This window comes from Leptopilina boulardi, unplaced genomic scaffold (genome assembly GCF_019393585.1).
Source record: "Leptopilina boulardi isolate dan_hultmark-lab unplaced genomic scaffold, ZJU_Lbou_2.1 LbouV2_327, whole genome shotgun sequence".
In the NCBI taxonomy this organism is placed as follows: Eukaryota; Metazoa; Arthropoda; class Insecta; order Hymenoptera; family Figitidae; genus Leptopilina; species Leptopilina boulardi.
Genome location: NW_026137893.1, coordinates 1,693,734 through 1,710,700, shown reverse-complemented (window position 1 = coordinate 1,710,700; position 16,967 = coordinate 1,693,734). Strand labels below are relative to the sequence as shown.

At 24.8% G+C, this 16,967-nt stretch overlaps 1 protein-coding gene across 1 annotated transcript in view; it reads right to left on the bottom strand.

Annotated features, from left to right (window-relative positions):
* Positions 1-32: 32 nt before the first annotated feature.
* Positions 33-16,967, bottom strand: part of LOC127284944 (pre-mRNA-processing factor 39) — a 38,095-nt gene continuing 21,160 nt past the window's right edge. The window contains exons 6-13 of the mRNA XM_051310669.1: positions 9,234-9,481; positions 7,700-7,825; positions 6,331-6,479; positions 3,016-3,418; positions 2,300-2,464; positions 1,633-2,019; positions 1,192-1,478; positions 33-347 (exon numbers count right to left, since the gene is read on the bottom strand). Coding sequence (XP_051166626.1) covers positions 50-347; positions 1,192-1,478; positions 1,633-2,019; positions 2,300-2,464; positions 3,016-3,418; positions 6,331-6,479; positions 7,700-7,825; positions 9,234-9,481 — 2,063 coding nt within the window. The 3' untranslated portion in view covers positions 33-49. The remainder of the gene's footprint in view (positions 348-1,191; positions 1,479-1,632; positions 2,020-2,299; positions 2,465-3,015; positions 3,419-6,330; positions 6,480-7,699; positions 7,826-9,233; positions 9,482-16,967) is intronic.

Sequence of the window (16,967 nt, the reverse complement as noted above, 5' to 3'; positions counted from 1 at the left end):
ACAATGAATAATAAATGATAAGACATGAACACTAATGACGAAGATCAATTTAATAATAATTATAAGATCCCCATTGATTATATGATCCATAAGCTTGAGGTCCACCTTGGCTGTATTGCCAATTTTGATAATTCGCATAATTTGGATCCGAAGGCGGTGGATATTGTTGGTATCCCTGTTGATAACCACTTTGACTGCCGTATTGGCCACTTTGAAATTGTTGTTGCGATTGATAGGGACCACTTGGTCCACTGCTGTATTGATAGGAAGATTGTGAGCTGATTGAAGGCGGTGGCGGTACATTTGATTGATCGCCAGATTTCATTTTTTTCGGTGGTGACATGTCACTGAAAAAAAAAAAAATGTTTTAAATTCAGGTATTTAAGAAAAAAACGCGTTAATATATTTATTAAAAAAAAATACTATATCCGGAAAGAAAAAGTCTAAAGAATATTTTCATATTAAATATTTGGACGAAATGGACAAATTTATTTGATTTCCTAGAATTTATTAATAGTAAAAAGAAAAAAGAAATATTTCAAAAACAGTAAAATTAATTAAGTACTTTATAAAACTATCAATATAAATACGGAACAAAAATTTTTTTTTATACTTACAAAAATAGATCGTAGAGAGATTTCGAATGAACCATTAATAGTTTAAAATTTGGGTAAATTAAAATACCGATAAATTAAAACTTCAATCAATTAAAATTTAGATAAATTAAAATACGGATAATTTTAAACATAAATTAATTAAAAATTTTTAAAATAATTTTAAACTTAAGTCAATTAAAATTTAAATAAATTAAAATTCGGATAATTTAAAATTTAAATGAAATAAAATTGAGATAAATAAATTAATATTCGAAAAATTTGAAACATAAATCGATTAATTTTTATAGATATATGTATATTAAAATTTCGTTAATTTTAAGTTTCAATTGATTTGGATTTGCATTTGATTGAAATTTTAATTAATAAATTTTGTTTCAACCAATAAAAATTAGAATCGATTTAAAATTGAATAATATGAAATTTAAATTAAAATCAAATTGAATTTTGGATAAATTAAAATTTAATTTCGATTTTAATTTTATTTTAATATTAAAAATTTTATTTTTTAAAATAATTTTTTAATTACAAAAAGAAATTATAGTAAAAAAAAAATAAAGAATTTAGAAAAACTTACGATTTACTGTCGTCGTTCTTTGTTTTCTTTCGTTCCTTGGCTTGTTTTATACATTTTTGGAATTGTTCATGTGCCTTGAGAACTTTTTGAATATCGGGACTAAACTCCTCGAGAAATTCAACTTTCCTCTGTGCAAAAAGAACTCGTTGTTCTAAATCTGCGTGTTCTCTATCGATAAACATATCCATATAGCCAACAATTTCTTGTGTATCCACTGGATTCCTCTGAAGACCCAAATCTATTAACTGTAGATACAATCTTGGATTTTCCTTGTCCTTATCTGCAGCCTACAAAATCAAAAAATATATAATTTTTTAAAAAATAAAATTAAAATAAATTTTTAAAAAACTAAAAAATATTTAATGAAGATTTTTAAAAAATACATATTTTAAAATTACACAATGAAATATTGAATTATTTAAAAAGTTTTTAATTTTTTACCTTAAGTAAAACTTTGACAGCTTTGTCAGTGTCATTTTTGACTTTACATAGAAATCTCGCATATTTAACAGCAATATTATTGGCAATTGTACGATTTTTGCTGTTAGCAATATAATTATCATAAAGAGTGCATGCTTTTTCCAAATCTCCCCTTCTTCTCTCAAGATTAATTCTTCGATAAGCAATTTGTAACATATTTGGAAGAACATTGTCAAAATTCTCAAGAATTTCTGCGGCTTTCTCAAAATTTCCTTTACTTTCTTCAAAAGTCGCCCATTGAAGATGAAGATTTGGCTTTTTTGGATGATGAACTGTACAGGCACGTGTGTAAACATCACGAATTTTCTCCGCATTATCGATCTTTAAACTTTCCAAATAGCGAACAAACTGTAGATTTCAAAAAAAAACATTTTTACTTTTTTGTCAATAGAAAACAAAAATTATTACTAAATTATTGAATTAAAATAAAACTGAATAAATAAAAGAGAAAAATACCTAATTTTGAATTAAGTCAAACGAAAAACTGATTTGTTTGTATACTGAAAAATTTAGAAGAAATTTTTTTAAAATAATTTACATTTTATTATCACTTAATTTTTGTTGTAATTGAATGAATAAATTATGAAACAATTTTGAAATTGTCAAAAAAAAAACAAAAATTTCTTACCCTCATCCAAAATTCGTCATAAAGTGCACATGCAATAAGACACCTTTCAAAAAGAATAATTATTCTGTTGGAATCCTTCTCATTGATTTCAAAATCTAAATATTCCTTCCAATTTTTTAACTGACATCGCTCTAATGGTTTCACATGGAAGTAAGGTCTTTTTATCTGAAAAATATAAAAATATATTTGCTTTTTGTAAATTAAATTTTTAAAGAAAAAATTCCAAAAAATTGATATTTTGAATTCTTAATAATTTGCAGTTAATTGACAAATTGTAAAAATCAAAGGAATATATTAAATGAAAATTAGATTAAAAAAAAAAATTACCTATTAATTTTTATTTAATTCTAAAAAATTATGGTTAATAATTCCATTACCTTTCTAATCATTTGTACATGTGTATTTATTTAACAAATTTTTTTTATTTCTACAACTATTTCATAGTACATATTTTTAGTAATAACACGTGTCTAAAATAGAAAATATTGAAATTGAAAAAATTATTCTCATAAAAATCAAAGATTTATACTAATTTTTTGTGAAAAATAGTAAAATTTAGGAAAAAAATTTTCAATAGGTTTTTATTTAGTTTTTACTAAGTCGCATTTTTTTGAAGAAAAAGTAAAAAAAAAAAAATTGTAAACTACGAGTTATGAAAAATGTTAGTTAATTATAATTTTTCAGAGAGCAAAAAAAAAAAAAGCAAATACACTTACGCCTTCCTCGTAACTCCACCTGGCAGCGACCGCATTCAAATTAGTTTTATGCATCTTACGTCGGCTACTGATGATTTTCTCTCTAATTGCCCTTGTCTCTTCATCGGTGGGTGGCACTTCATGTGGCGGTGGTTCTTCACCTGGTGGTGCATCCGCTGAAGATGAGGGTGTAACATCCTCTGATTTGAGGAGTAATTTCACCTCAGAACGTAACGAGAGAAAATCGTCAACACTGAGAATTTGATTTGGTGCATTTGACGAAACAAATTCTTGGAATGAGTCAAAATGTGTTGAATTTGACCATGTGGGAATTGTCAATAGACGATCATAAATTGCCGTCACTTTACTCAATCGTTTACCCTCCGTCTCCCATTTAATGTAACTCTCCCATAATTTATCGGACCTATAATGTTAAAAAGAAAATTAGTGAAAAAAATAATTTTTTTTTTGAGACGCAGGAATCAACTCTTAAACTTAATTTGTTAGAATTTGTATTTGAGAGAATTTTATTTTCTAGAATATACTTTTAGCAGAATTTTCAATCCTTCGACCTATTTTTTAATAGAAATTTCATATAATCGAATTTTTATATTAGAGAGTTTTTACTTAAACAGTGTTGCCACAACAATTTTTTATTCTATTTTTCCCTGAATTCAAGTCAGAATTTAAATTTTTTCCCCTGATCTTATAATGAAAATATTTCAAGAGGTTTTCAATTATATAAAAAAAAAATAAGACAATCATTTAAAAATCAAACTTTTGCTTCTAAAAGCAAAAGTTTGAATTGAAAATTTCAAAAATTATAATTAGTAGCATTTTTAGAAACTTTATATTTTTTCAGTATTATTATTTTCTCAAATTATATTATTTGCTAAAATTTTCATTAAATAGAAAAGTAATTAAAAATAATTTTTATTTTACAAAAAGAATATTGAAAATAATTATTTTCTAGTCGAATTTAAATTTATTCGAATTTACATTTTACGAAATGAAATTCTTTTTAAAAATTCAATTATTTTCAAAGTTTTTAATAAATTTTTACGAAATTTCAATAACAAAAATATAATTAAAATTACTATTACCAATTTAAAAAAAACTTAAGTATTTCATAATTTTGAATAAATTTTTCGATAATTGAATTATTTTTGAAAAAAAAATTTAACGTTGAAATTAGAAAAAATATAGTAAATTTTAATTTTATAAATTTTTGCATGAAATTGTTGAAAATTTCAGATAAAAACATACATTTTGAAGAATAAAAACTTAAAATTGATGCATGTATATAAGAAAGTTATGAGCATTATATTATTTATATAATAATAAAATGCTTGGTCTGTCCTTCTGTCCTAACTTGAGGTTGGCCTTTTCTGATTTCACGTGTTTTTTTGAATAGTAATCTTATGACGTGTCAAATTTTGACAATTCTTTTTCTCATTTTTGCCAAAGTTGTATAATTGTGTTTCCAAATTTCGAAATAAGTTTCTTTAAAATTTCAAATACGAAAATTCAATTCACGAAGCTGAAGTACACAACGTTTACCAACGAAATTTTTCTTAAAGTTGTATATTGATTCAAAAATTGTATACAAATACAAAAAATTTATGATGAGAAAAAAGATGCGCCAGGAAATTTCGTACAAGATAGTAATTTGAAAAAAATTAATTTTTAAAAATTACTTTTAAGGTACCAGGGGCCAACGAATACCTATTAAATATTAATTATAAAAACACAGGCCTCGAATCAACTTAAAGACACAAAAAGTCGTTTCAGTCGATTTATATTCCAAAAAAAGTGGATTTGTTTTCTTTAATTTTAACAAAAATATTTTACAGATTTTTAAATAAAAAAATTTTTTTTTTAATAATAATCCTTTTCGAAGGGTTAAAGTTGAAATTTTTAGAAATAATTAAATTTCAAAAGATATTGTTAATTTTCAAACAATTATTAAATTTTACAGAACTAAAAATAATTTATCAAACAATTTTTGGAAAACATTTTTTAAATTTAATTGAATTTTCCAAGATTTAAAATTGAGATTTTTGAAATTAATTGAAACTTTAAGTGTTTTGTAATTAAAATTTTAGATGATTTCACTAAAAATTTATTAGAAAATGCGAACAAAATACAATAATTTGAAAATTATTTTTAATTGAAAAATGGTTTCAGATGGTTGAAATTTCAAAGAATATTATTAAAATAGTTAAAAATAATTGAATTTCCTTAGAGTTATAATTGTAATTATCAAATTTCAAAAAAAAAATTTTCGATGGAAAATTTTAGAAATAATTAAATTTTAGATGCTTTTAAATTCAAATTATTGAAAATTCAATTAATTTTGAATTCAAATTTTTGAGAATAATGAAATTTTATTTGATTTTAAATTTGGAAAATAATTGAATTTCAGTTCATTTTGAATTGAAAATTTTGGGAAATAATTGAATTTTAATTGAAATTTTGGATAATAATTTAATTTAAGTTCATTTTTGATTGAAAATTTGGATAATTAATTTTGAATAGAAATTTTAGAAAATAATTGAATTTTATTTCATTTTAAATTGAAAATTTTGGATAATTATTGGATTTTTAATTGATTTTGAATTAAAATTTCGAGTAATAATTAAATTTTAGTTTATTTTGAATTGAAATTTTTAAAAAATAATTCAATTTTATTGTGATTTTTTTTTTAAATTATAAACAATTGTTAAATTTCATAAAAATTTTAATTGAAAAATAATTTTGATATAATTGAATTTGTGATGTATTTCATTAAAATTATTAAAAATAATTAATTTAGTGAAGAATCATTTTAGTTCAAAATTTGTTAAATAATTGAATTGAAGAAGATCTGAAGAAGATCTACATTTTATACTAAAAAATGTATTTTATTTACATTTTTTTTCAAATGTAAAAAAAATGTCGCATTTTATTAAAATAAGTCGATAAAAGTCGTATTTTTGAAAAAAGTCGGAAAAAGTCATATAATCCGAGGCCTGTAAACATATAATTTTCATTATTATCATTTAATATGTAATAATATTCTAATAAATTAAATTATTATTGATAATATTAATCTTTAATTTCTTCATAACAAACAATTAAATACTCAATTTGGCGCGCGTTTAATTTTGCTAGTTTAAAAATAAAAAATTATTAAAATTCTTAAATTTTGAAAAATTTATATCTCGTAAACGGTTTGATGAAAAAATCTGCCGGTGTAAAATTTCAATCCCGCCTTTTTCCCGGTTGGGTGGCCTTCCTAAAAATTCTATCCTAATTTTATAGTTTATTCATGTTTTCTTTCTTTTTTTGTTTTACCTAAATTCGAGACCACAGGCAGAAATGGCATTTTCATACTGCTCTCTCATCTTCTTCTCATCCTTCTCATAAATGACCTTACAGTGATTGATGTAATGAATCCAGAGATCAACGCTGAGTGAAATTGCTTTAAGTCCCGCGTCAAAAACCTGTGATAATTAAAAATCCTTTTAAAAATTAGGACTCATGGCTTTCTGGTTTGCCGGTTAAAAAGTGGTTTTTTTTCGGGTAAGGATTCACTTATAAACCTATAGAGAATTCTCATATTATAAATTGTCTTTTTATATATATAAATATAATTTTTTTTTTCTTATAGCTTTCGTTAAGCATATAGCGGTTCATTAATTCGAAATACTCACGTTTGGTCGTGCGCGTTCTGTAAATAAATAAGTACTTGATAATTAACACAGAGATTGCAGAGCATTGTGGATTCACCTTTAAAGTTCAGGGAAGTGTTCCGATCAAGGCGCCTCTCTCTCTCTCTTTCTCTTCCGCCAACATAATTTTCTTGTATCTCTCCCATTTTTCCGTGGCCCGTTTCCTAAGGTTTTTCTTTTTTTTTTTCTTTAAAAAAAAAAAACAAAAAAACAAAAAAAAAATGCCCCCAAAAAAAAGAGAAATATTTTTTTGTCTTCATTGACAAAAAATCGATATACAATTTCGCAATCTTAATTTAAGTTTACAATATGTTATTGCTCAAAAAAAATTTTTTTTTTTTTTTGAGCAAATTTTTAAGTTTTTTGTGTTTTGTCTTACATAGGCTTAAAGTAACTTTTTATAATAAAAAAGCACAAAACATACGCACACACACACAAAGTGATACACACAACAATAAATAGTTGTGACGACGGTTAATTCGCAAATTCGAAACAACGTCTTAGGTAATTATTTAATAATATCGATTAAATTATAGCGATATTTTTTTAAATATTGATAATTAAGATATTGATAATAAAATAGAGATGATAATAAGAATATGTAATAATAGCACTGTCGCAACGGTTCTAGTAGAATAATAATAATAATAATGATAATAATAATAATAATAATAATCATAGTAATCATAATAATCATATTTAAATAAGTAGCTAATCGATAAACGAGGAGAGTCGATAAGGTGCCGCAAGACGTGCTAGGCTGTTGGAAGGGAAAACCATATTTATGTGCGTGCACACTGCCCACGCCTCTTCCTACCACGAGCTAGTTTCATTTAATTAGATTATTTGCGTTAATCAACAAGTAATATATCATGTACGGTATTCAAAAAAAAAATAAAATAAATTTAAAAAAAAAACAAAAAAAAAATTGTTTTCTTTTTGAACAAACATGTATAACCTTTAATCGCACATAGAAATTGAGATGGACTCACCTTTTGCACGTTCTCGGGATCACCCTTTTTCTTCTCGTAGTCTGCATATTTTCGCCAATAACCATAGCAATATGGATATCGCTCCAGGAACTTTGTATAAGCTTCTCGAGCAGCCTCAGCATCATTCTGTATAATTTATCGAAAAAATTTAATTTATTTCTCTCTTTTTTTTATTTTTATTTTTTATGTGTCTTTCTATTATTATTTCAATCAAAAAATCATTGCCGATTAATTATATAATTTTTGAAAAATAATTTTTTCCTCATAAAGAAAGTATTGAGCAATTCCATGGGATGTGATAACAAGAATTTTTTATGATTGGAGCAATTTTATTGAAACCTTGTGAATATGTTCCTTTATTTGTACAGAATGAAAGCCCACAAATAATTTTTTATAACGCGGTGCAAAAAAGAGGCACTTTTTTAGCACGCCGTGCTAAAAAGTGCGTTTTTTTGCACCTTGTCATGAAAAGTATCGTTCGTAACTTGTGTTAATATTTGCAGATTTTTGAAAAAAACACTTTTTCAAAAATCTGCAAATATTCACACTCGTTACGAAATATACTATTTCAAAATTTTCAAAATTTTTCGAAATATCTCTAATTAAAAATTTATGTCATTTAAAAAAAAAAAATGTAACTTTATTTCTTGTTATCAAAATCAGATCAATTTTTTTTCAAATTTCTTACAAAAAGATGCTATTTTAAGAAAAAAAATAGTTCATGAAAAAAAAATTTTTTTTGCCCGGAAAAAATGCAAAAAAAAATTTTGAATTCATTTTGAATATTTCAAAACCGAACTAAGACAAATTTTCAAAATTTTAATTAGGTAAGACAAATTTCCAAAAAAAAATTTTTAAAGTTTCATTTAAAAATTTTTTTAAAGTCTGATTTGTGCAAATAATTTGAATTAAAACTTTTTACATTGTTTTTAGTTTTAATGGCCAAAAAAAATTTTCGGAAAATAATTAAATTTAAGCTTTTTTAAATAATTGAATTTTTAAAGAAATATTCAAATTATTTTAAAAATAATAATTGAATTTTGAAAGAGTTACAGTTAAAATTTTGAAAAATAATTGAATTTCAAATGATTTTGTAAAATTTGACTGAAATAAAAATAATTTATGAAATAATTTTAGATAACCTTTTTTTAAAAATAATTGAATTGAAAATAGTTAAGGATAATTGAATTTGTAAAGAATTTCATTCCAATTATTTAAAATAATTAATTTAGAGAATAACTTTAGTTAAAAATTTGGTAAATAATTGAAATAAAAAAAACCTGAAGAAGATCTATATTATTGTATAATGAAAAAGACGTATTTTGTTTAAAAATGTTGTAAAAAAAAAAGTTAAAAAAAAGTCGAAAAAGTCGCATCTTATTGTTAGTAAAATAATTCGAAAAAAGTCGAAAAAAGTCGTATAATCCGAGGCCTGAAAATGCATGTAATGAAAATAAAAAAAAACGTAACTAATTTTTATTATAAAATAAAGAACAAAAAAAAAAAATAAAGAAAAATTGAATTAGTTTTTTACCTCTTGGTCAACGTATTGAAGAAGATAAGTCCAACCAGTAAAATCAGATGGATCTTCATTAACGGCTTTCCAATATTTTTCCAATTCGGGTAGGGATTTCTTTTTCGGTGATGCGGGTTTTGTTTCCAATTTAGCGTCAGATTCCGTATCCGAAGCCAAAGCCACTTTCTTTGCTGGGGTTTCGTCATTATTTTCAGAAGTTGGCGAACTTGGATCGTATTCACCGTCGGCGTTTAATTTACGTTTATCTGGAAATTTTTATTTTATTTAGAAACCAGAAAAAAATCAATCAGATACGTAAATACAAACATTTAATTGCAATAATTATTGCGATTAGAAAATAATTTTTAAATTGTGTACATTTAAATTACATTTAACTTATATTATAAATAATAAATTACGTTAAGGATCAAATTATCGTCAACGATGAGTGATTTAGACGAAAATTTGGTCATAATTAAAAAAAAAAAAGCTGTAAATATGTTGAAAAAAATATTAAGATATGTTGTAAATCGAAACATTTTTTGTCATTTCTCATCACTCACTTAATTTATTATGTTTGTTGCGTTCTTTATAAAATTTATATTCCACACACTTTTTGACCTAGAGGGCCACATATATTACGGTATAGATATATGTTAAACTCTATTTTATTATTATTATTCTCTAGATATGTACATATATATCAATAACGGTAAGATAGAAAGTTAATTAAAATTAATTATGAATCTTTTTTGTAATTTTTTTTTAAAGTAATAAACATAGTTAAAAATATGCAACAAGTTGAACTTTAATAAACAATATTATTAAAACTTTCAAACAATGCAAGGGACATAAATTATAAGAACATAAAATTGTAAACTTAAGATTAAGATTTTAAATCTGTATTTTTTTCTAAATTTTCAAAAATGTTCTAATTCTTAACTGGCACCATGGGTCCAGTAGACCCGAGCATTTTTTCGAGCTCATGAATTTTTAAGTAAAAAACACGCAATTTTTCGTTTTTATTTTTCACAATTTTTTTCAACTAACTTAAAATTCCCCAGTGTGAAATTTCCAAGACTGAATATTGGCTAAATATTGGACCAAGTCTGGGAGTGTAGAGACCAATGCCAAGGCTCGAATTTCAATATTGGCCCAATATTCAACCAATATTCAAAAATAAAAAAAATCAGACTTCAGCCAAGATTAAAAAAATTAATTATTAAAACTAAAATATAATAAAATTTTTTGTTATATTTATATATTATATTTTATTATATATATAATAACATTATTATTTCCCTTCGGATCAAGGGTTATATATAAAATCATCCGCAATAAACGGAGAAAAAGAAAAACATTTTCTAACGTCATGCTAGACATTAACAATTATCAGTTAAATAAAAGAGATATTGTAAAGATTCTATACATATCGCGGATACTTATACCCTAATCGATTGATGTTGTTTATGAGAGAGAAAAACACTGCCATCTGGTGGATAGTTAGAAAATTAACGTAGCGCGAAATTCAAACTGTAAGTATGAAGAATTAAAATTAAAAAAAATTATTTTTGATCATTGTAACATTAATTAAGTTTTGTTTAATGCAATAGTATGCATTCTTAAGTAAATACATTTTCAAGTAAATGTTTATATTTACAGTTTTTCCTTTACGCAATTTGAATTTCGCGCTACGTTAATTTTCCAACTATCCGCCAGATGGCAGTGTTTTTCTCTCTCATAAACAACATCAATCGATTAGGGTATAAGTATCCGCGATATATACAGAATCTTCACAATATCTCTCTTATTTAGCTGATAATTGTTAATGCCTAGCAGAACGTTAGACAATATTTTTTCCTTTTTCTCCGTTTATTGCGGATGATTTTATATATAACCCTTGATCCGAAAGGAAATAATAATGTTATTATATATAATAAAATATATAAATATAACATAAAATTTTATTATATTTTAGTTTTAATAATTAATTTTTTCAATCTTGGCTGAAGTCTGATTTTTTGTATTTTTAAATATTGGTTGAATATTGGGCCAGTATTGAAATTCGAGCCTTGGCATTGGTCTCTACACTCCCAAACTTGGTCCAATATTGATTAAAATAGTGGACCAAGATTGGCAAAAGTGCTCCCAATATTGGACCAATATTCAGCCAATCGTGCTTTTCCTACTGGGAATACACGTTTGAGTACGTCGGGTCCAGAAGACCCGTTGTGCCATTTACGTTCGAATTGTGCCAGTTATGGTTTAAATATTTTATGGTTATTTCAATTTGAGTTTTTTGTGTAACCTTCTTAATGACTCTCACCAACGCAGACTCATTTTTACGCATCTTCCACCATCATTCAAGGAGGGATGAAATTTTGCAAATTGTTGGAGTGGAAAATCCAAAGAGAAGAAACAATTTCTACCTTTTTTTCCCCCGGTCATGACAACCGATGCCTTATCCAACTTTTCTCCAGCTAACTGGTGAGTCAGTGTTTTTAAATTCTTCATCCTTGATGGATTTTGGTCTCATCGCGGATTAGAGCCTTTGGAATTAATCAGCCAACTTCATCTCCAAGTTCGAGCCTAGACCGGAGTTCGCTTCTCTCTTAGAGTAGGAGTTTGAAGTTTTGGTATAAATAAAATGAACTTGTATGATGTTGTTTGTTTGTTTTTTTTTAAACCCACTGTTTCTGTTGTTTTTCTAGTCTAAGTTCTATTTGTTTCTTTATAACAAATCTAATTAATATTTATTGTAAAGAAGAAACTAGGTGAGACCTCTTTTCAAACGGAAGGTCAAATCTTATAATTTTCAAATAAACTAATTTGGGTTGTTTTTTTTAATTTCTAGTAAACGAAAAATTTCTTAATTACGTAACAGGATAAAAAATATTTTTTTGAAATTCTAATTATTATTTTTTCAAAACAATTTTTACTGTACAAAATGATACAAAAAAATTTTTTTTAAAAATAAAATTGCTTTGCTAACTTCTTGCACGTATGGTTTATCATAGAAATTATTTCGTTTTAAAATTATAGAGAAGAGTTGTTTTATATTTCTACTTTATTTTCTCCATTGCGTACTTATTACAAAGTTTTACAATTCTTTTTTTGCAGCAAATTTAAAAAACTAACAGTGAATAATAATGATAATATAAAGATAGTAATATACAAAATTGAAACACAAAACTTAAAGTATAAAATTACAAACTGTAAAGGACAATGCTATACGTTTAGATATTTATGCATTTGATTAATAATTTATCCAATTCATCTTCATATTAATTTCCCTCTTCATTTTCCTACCCCCTCAATGTATTTTTTTCAATCATCTGTGTAGCATCTTCAGAAGCCCAAATGTGAACTTGATTTTCTTCAGATTTGACACATAACCTACATGAAATGTCCTTGTACCTTGTACCCCTTTTTTCCCACGTTTCCGCATGTTAATCTTGCCCAATGTTCTTTTTCATTATCTCCTTAGTCTCTCAAAATTCTTCCTTCCCTACAAAACTTTTTTAATTTTTATTACATATTTGTCTACTTTTTCTTTTAATGGTAATTTTTTCTAAGTTAATCAATTTTATTGTTTTAAAAAAGTTTTTTTCATCCCTTAAGGGTATGTGGGAACCTCCCACGTGACCTAGTATGGGAAAATGTGTTTTGGTAGTATACGTCCTACTCTAAAATGAAAAAAGATTTTTGTTTAAAATTCTGAGGGATAATAGATTTGGGTTCAAGGAATCTCGCTGTTCTCCGAAAAATACATAATTTTGTGTTAAATTATTAAAAAATGATGTTTAAAAAGTGGCGTTTTTAAACGAAAATGAAAACAAAGATGGCGGCGCATACACAGACGTTGCTTGAGTGTGTCAGTGCTCCAGTAAACAGCGCCAATTCCAGCGAGTGTCCGCTAGTGAATGAACTACGATATAATACATTATTTTACTATTTATTGCTTTATTTTTATTATTTTTGCGTTTTGTTATAGTAAATGCGAAGAACAGCGAGATTCCTTGCACCAAACGAAATCATTTTTCCAAAATTTTAACCCGAAATCATTTTTTATTTTAGAGAAAGTTTTGTTACATCCGGAGATATAACATAATTAATTTAATAATTGTTTAATTTTTAAGTCTAGACTTTCGTCCTACAACTTAGGAATCTTTTCGATTAGATTTCTTGTTGAGAAAATAAAATTTTTAGAAGGTTAGGAAATGATTTTAAAAGGAATTGAGAAAATAATTGCGCACTGGTAGCACTAAAATTTCTCGGAAAGGTTTTCAATAATTATGAAAAAATAAGATTTTATAATTTTGGAATGTGATAAAATATCGCGCACCATAGCACGAAATTTATCGGAATTGAGAGATGGATAAGATTAAGAAAAGAAAGAAATAATAGATTTTAAATATAAACTTACTTTTTTTTATTTATTAAAAATGATTTTCCCTAAAGATGCAAAAATTAGGAGAACGTCCTTCGAATTCAAAAATAGGTTGTTTGGACAGCAATTAAAATAACAGGAACTCGTAGAATTGAATTGAATTTAAACAAGATTTTTAAATTCAGAAAATAACTTTGAAAGTAATTTGTCACTGAATGTATAACTTTTTAATCAGAGAAATTGAGATTGTATAATTTGTAAAATAACTTTAAATTTTGAAAACTTGTAATGTAGAAAGAATTTGAAAATAGGAATTTTGAATGTTGAATAACTTGAATGACTTGAAATGCTGAATAACTTGAGTAACTTGAATAACTTGAATGACTGAATAACTTGAAAAATACTCAATATTTTAGGGAAACATACGTTTTTAAAGGTTTGTCCCCACTACTAATTTTGAGTTTTTGGGGTAGATTTTGAAGAAGGGAGAGATTTTTTGTAGAAAGGGAAATATCTTGTAGGCGGAGAGAAAAAGGGAGTTGAGAAAACTTATTATTAGAGTTTCTCAAAGAAAATGGTAAAAACTCGAAAGAAAAAATGAAGAAAACTCATTTACATTTTCTCCCTATTGGGCCCCACTGACCCAGCCCTTAGGGTTGGTTCGAACGTGTGGGTTGTCCTTCAGAGACACAGATTTCCAAAAGTAGGGATAAATTCTTTAAAGAAGGGAAGATCATCCATATTTTGCATCTTTTACAATTAAGCTAAATTTTTATTATTAACAATGATTATTATTAATATTATTTATTATTAACAATTATTATTTAATTTATTTTACATATTCCTTTTTGAATTTTAATTGTACGATGATTTTTAAGAAAGATACAATTTATAAATTTAATTTGTTTATAATTTTTAATAATAATAATTATTTTTTATTAATTTATAAAGTAATTTAACCTAATTTTTTTATAATAGTCGAAATTATTTAAAATTTTAATTATTTATAATTATTTATTGTTAAATATCAATATAATTTAATTATTGTTAAATTGTATTAAATTTTAATTGTTTATTTATTAATTTTATATTTTTTATAATTTTTATTATTAATTTTACTTATATTAATAATTTTAAACAATAATCAATTATACATTTTGACAATTATTAGTTTTTATTAAAATTTAATATAAATTGTAAAAAAAATAACATTTTAATTATTTATTAATAATAATAATGAAATTAATTATTAAAGTTAATTGTTATTAAAAATTTATATGTGTGTGAATTTTAGTATAATATATATTTTCGGAACCTAGACAAATTTTATTACAAACAGAAGGAAATCTTGGCGACAGGGACTCTCGGACCTGTCGTAAGAAAAACGAAAATGAAAGGAAAAGGACCTCAGCGGTCGACATCTGGAGGATGCACTTGTAGAGTTTAGAAAAGATTTTTATGGTTGTATTTTATAATTTTATTGCTTACGGATGTTTCGGTTTCTTAGATTTTTGGAAAAAGTGCATTCTGTATATGTCGTCCACTAAGATTTCACGCTTCATTATCTACTTTTAAAAGAGAAAAAACAGATACATTATGAGTCGGTGAATAAGAAGAAATAACATGATTTTTTAAATAAACAGATGTTTTTTTCTTAAGAAAATAAGAAACGCGGAAAAATTAAATATAGAGTAAAAAAGAAATAAAGTCGAAAAAATGACCAGATGTAACACCCCCACCGTAAAATGGTTAGTTGAGGATGCAAGACGAAAATAACCATACTTTGAGCAATAATCAAATTTTTGTTACATAAACTTTTTTTTTTTAAATAATAATAATATAAGAAAGTAAAGATTTTGTTTCAGTTGTTTGAGAATTGCTTATATGACAAATAGCATTTTGTTAAGTCAGAAAGAATTTACTGCAAGTTGAAGATGTTCTTAATCATAATGATTAATTAAGGTGTAGGCGAATGTTCAATAGACGAATTTCTTGATACTGCTTCTTTGATTAACTTATTTCAGAACAATAACTCCATTATTGTTTTGTTTGATGATGATGTATTTAGTGGTTGTTGTCACGCATTAACTAATGAATTTAAATGTAGATTCATTTTAATGTCCGAATTTATATGAATTTCGGAATAAGTTAACTTTTGATGGAAGTTGAATTATGAGTACATTGTAAACTCATTTCTAATTGTTGTAGAAACATGTAAGGTGTAGAATCTTCATAAAACGTCTTCTGTTTGTTTTTCAAATGTGTTGTCCATTGATATGTGTTGAATGTGCAGTTGCTTCTGATAAGGATCAATTTCAATCATATTATTAACTTATACATATGTAAAATATAACCAATTTCTCTTGCAACTGCAACTTATTTAATTTTACTTTTCTTTTACAACTTCTGAATTATTGAAATTAATGTATTGAATTTTAAAAATGATTATTAGTCTCAACATATAAATTAAATTTTTAACAATTAACCGCAAAATAAACTAATGCTATTCAGTATTGTACATAATTTTGTTGAATTTCTTGATTTTACAAAAATTGTTGATTACTGTTGAGTTGTTGTATTCCTTGTAATGCTGTTGGTTTTCTTGTGAATCCTTACAAATATTAATAACTATTGTTATTTATTTATTTTTTTGATTCTATATAATACAAAATTTTCCTTCAATTGAAACTGTAAAAAATTTTCTGATATTTTTTTTTATAAATTTCGACATAGTTTAATCTGTAACATATAAGAAAATTTTTAATTTATAAGAATAAAAAAAAATAAAAATTTTTCCATTTTTTTTAAACAAAAAAAAAAAAAAAATTGAACTTTTGTTTATAAGTTCTGTTTATTTATTTTTGATCAATCAATTATGTGTTCTTATTCATTACAATTCAATATATAAATTATTATATTCATTTAATGTTTTCCCATTTTAATATTTTAGACTCAGAAAAATCGACTTTAAATTAAAGATAAAAAATTTTCATTGCGTATGAGATAAAAATCTCTGTTGTGTCTGAAAGTAATTGAAACTTTATTTGTTAACGAATGCAACCTTGCCTCTGAAAGTAATCGAAACTTTATTCATTAAGAAATGCAACCTTGCCTATGCACAATCTATACACAATCATTGATATAAAACATGTATCTTACTGAATTTGAAATGAAAAAAAAAATTATAAATAAATAACAAAATAACAACAAAAATTGTTCTACAAACATTACTGCGCAATAAGGAGGAAACGAACCTCAATTTATGAATACCAATATTTTAAAAATTTTACAGGATTTATTTTCATAAATGCACCAAGCTATCACGGTGTTTGTATTCCAAAATTTACAATTACTTGATTATA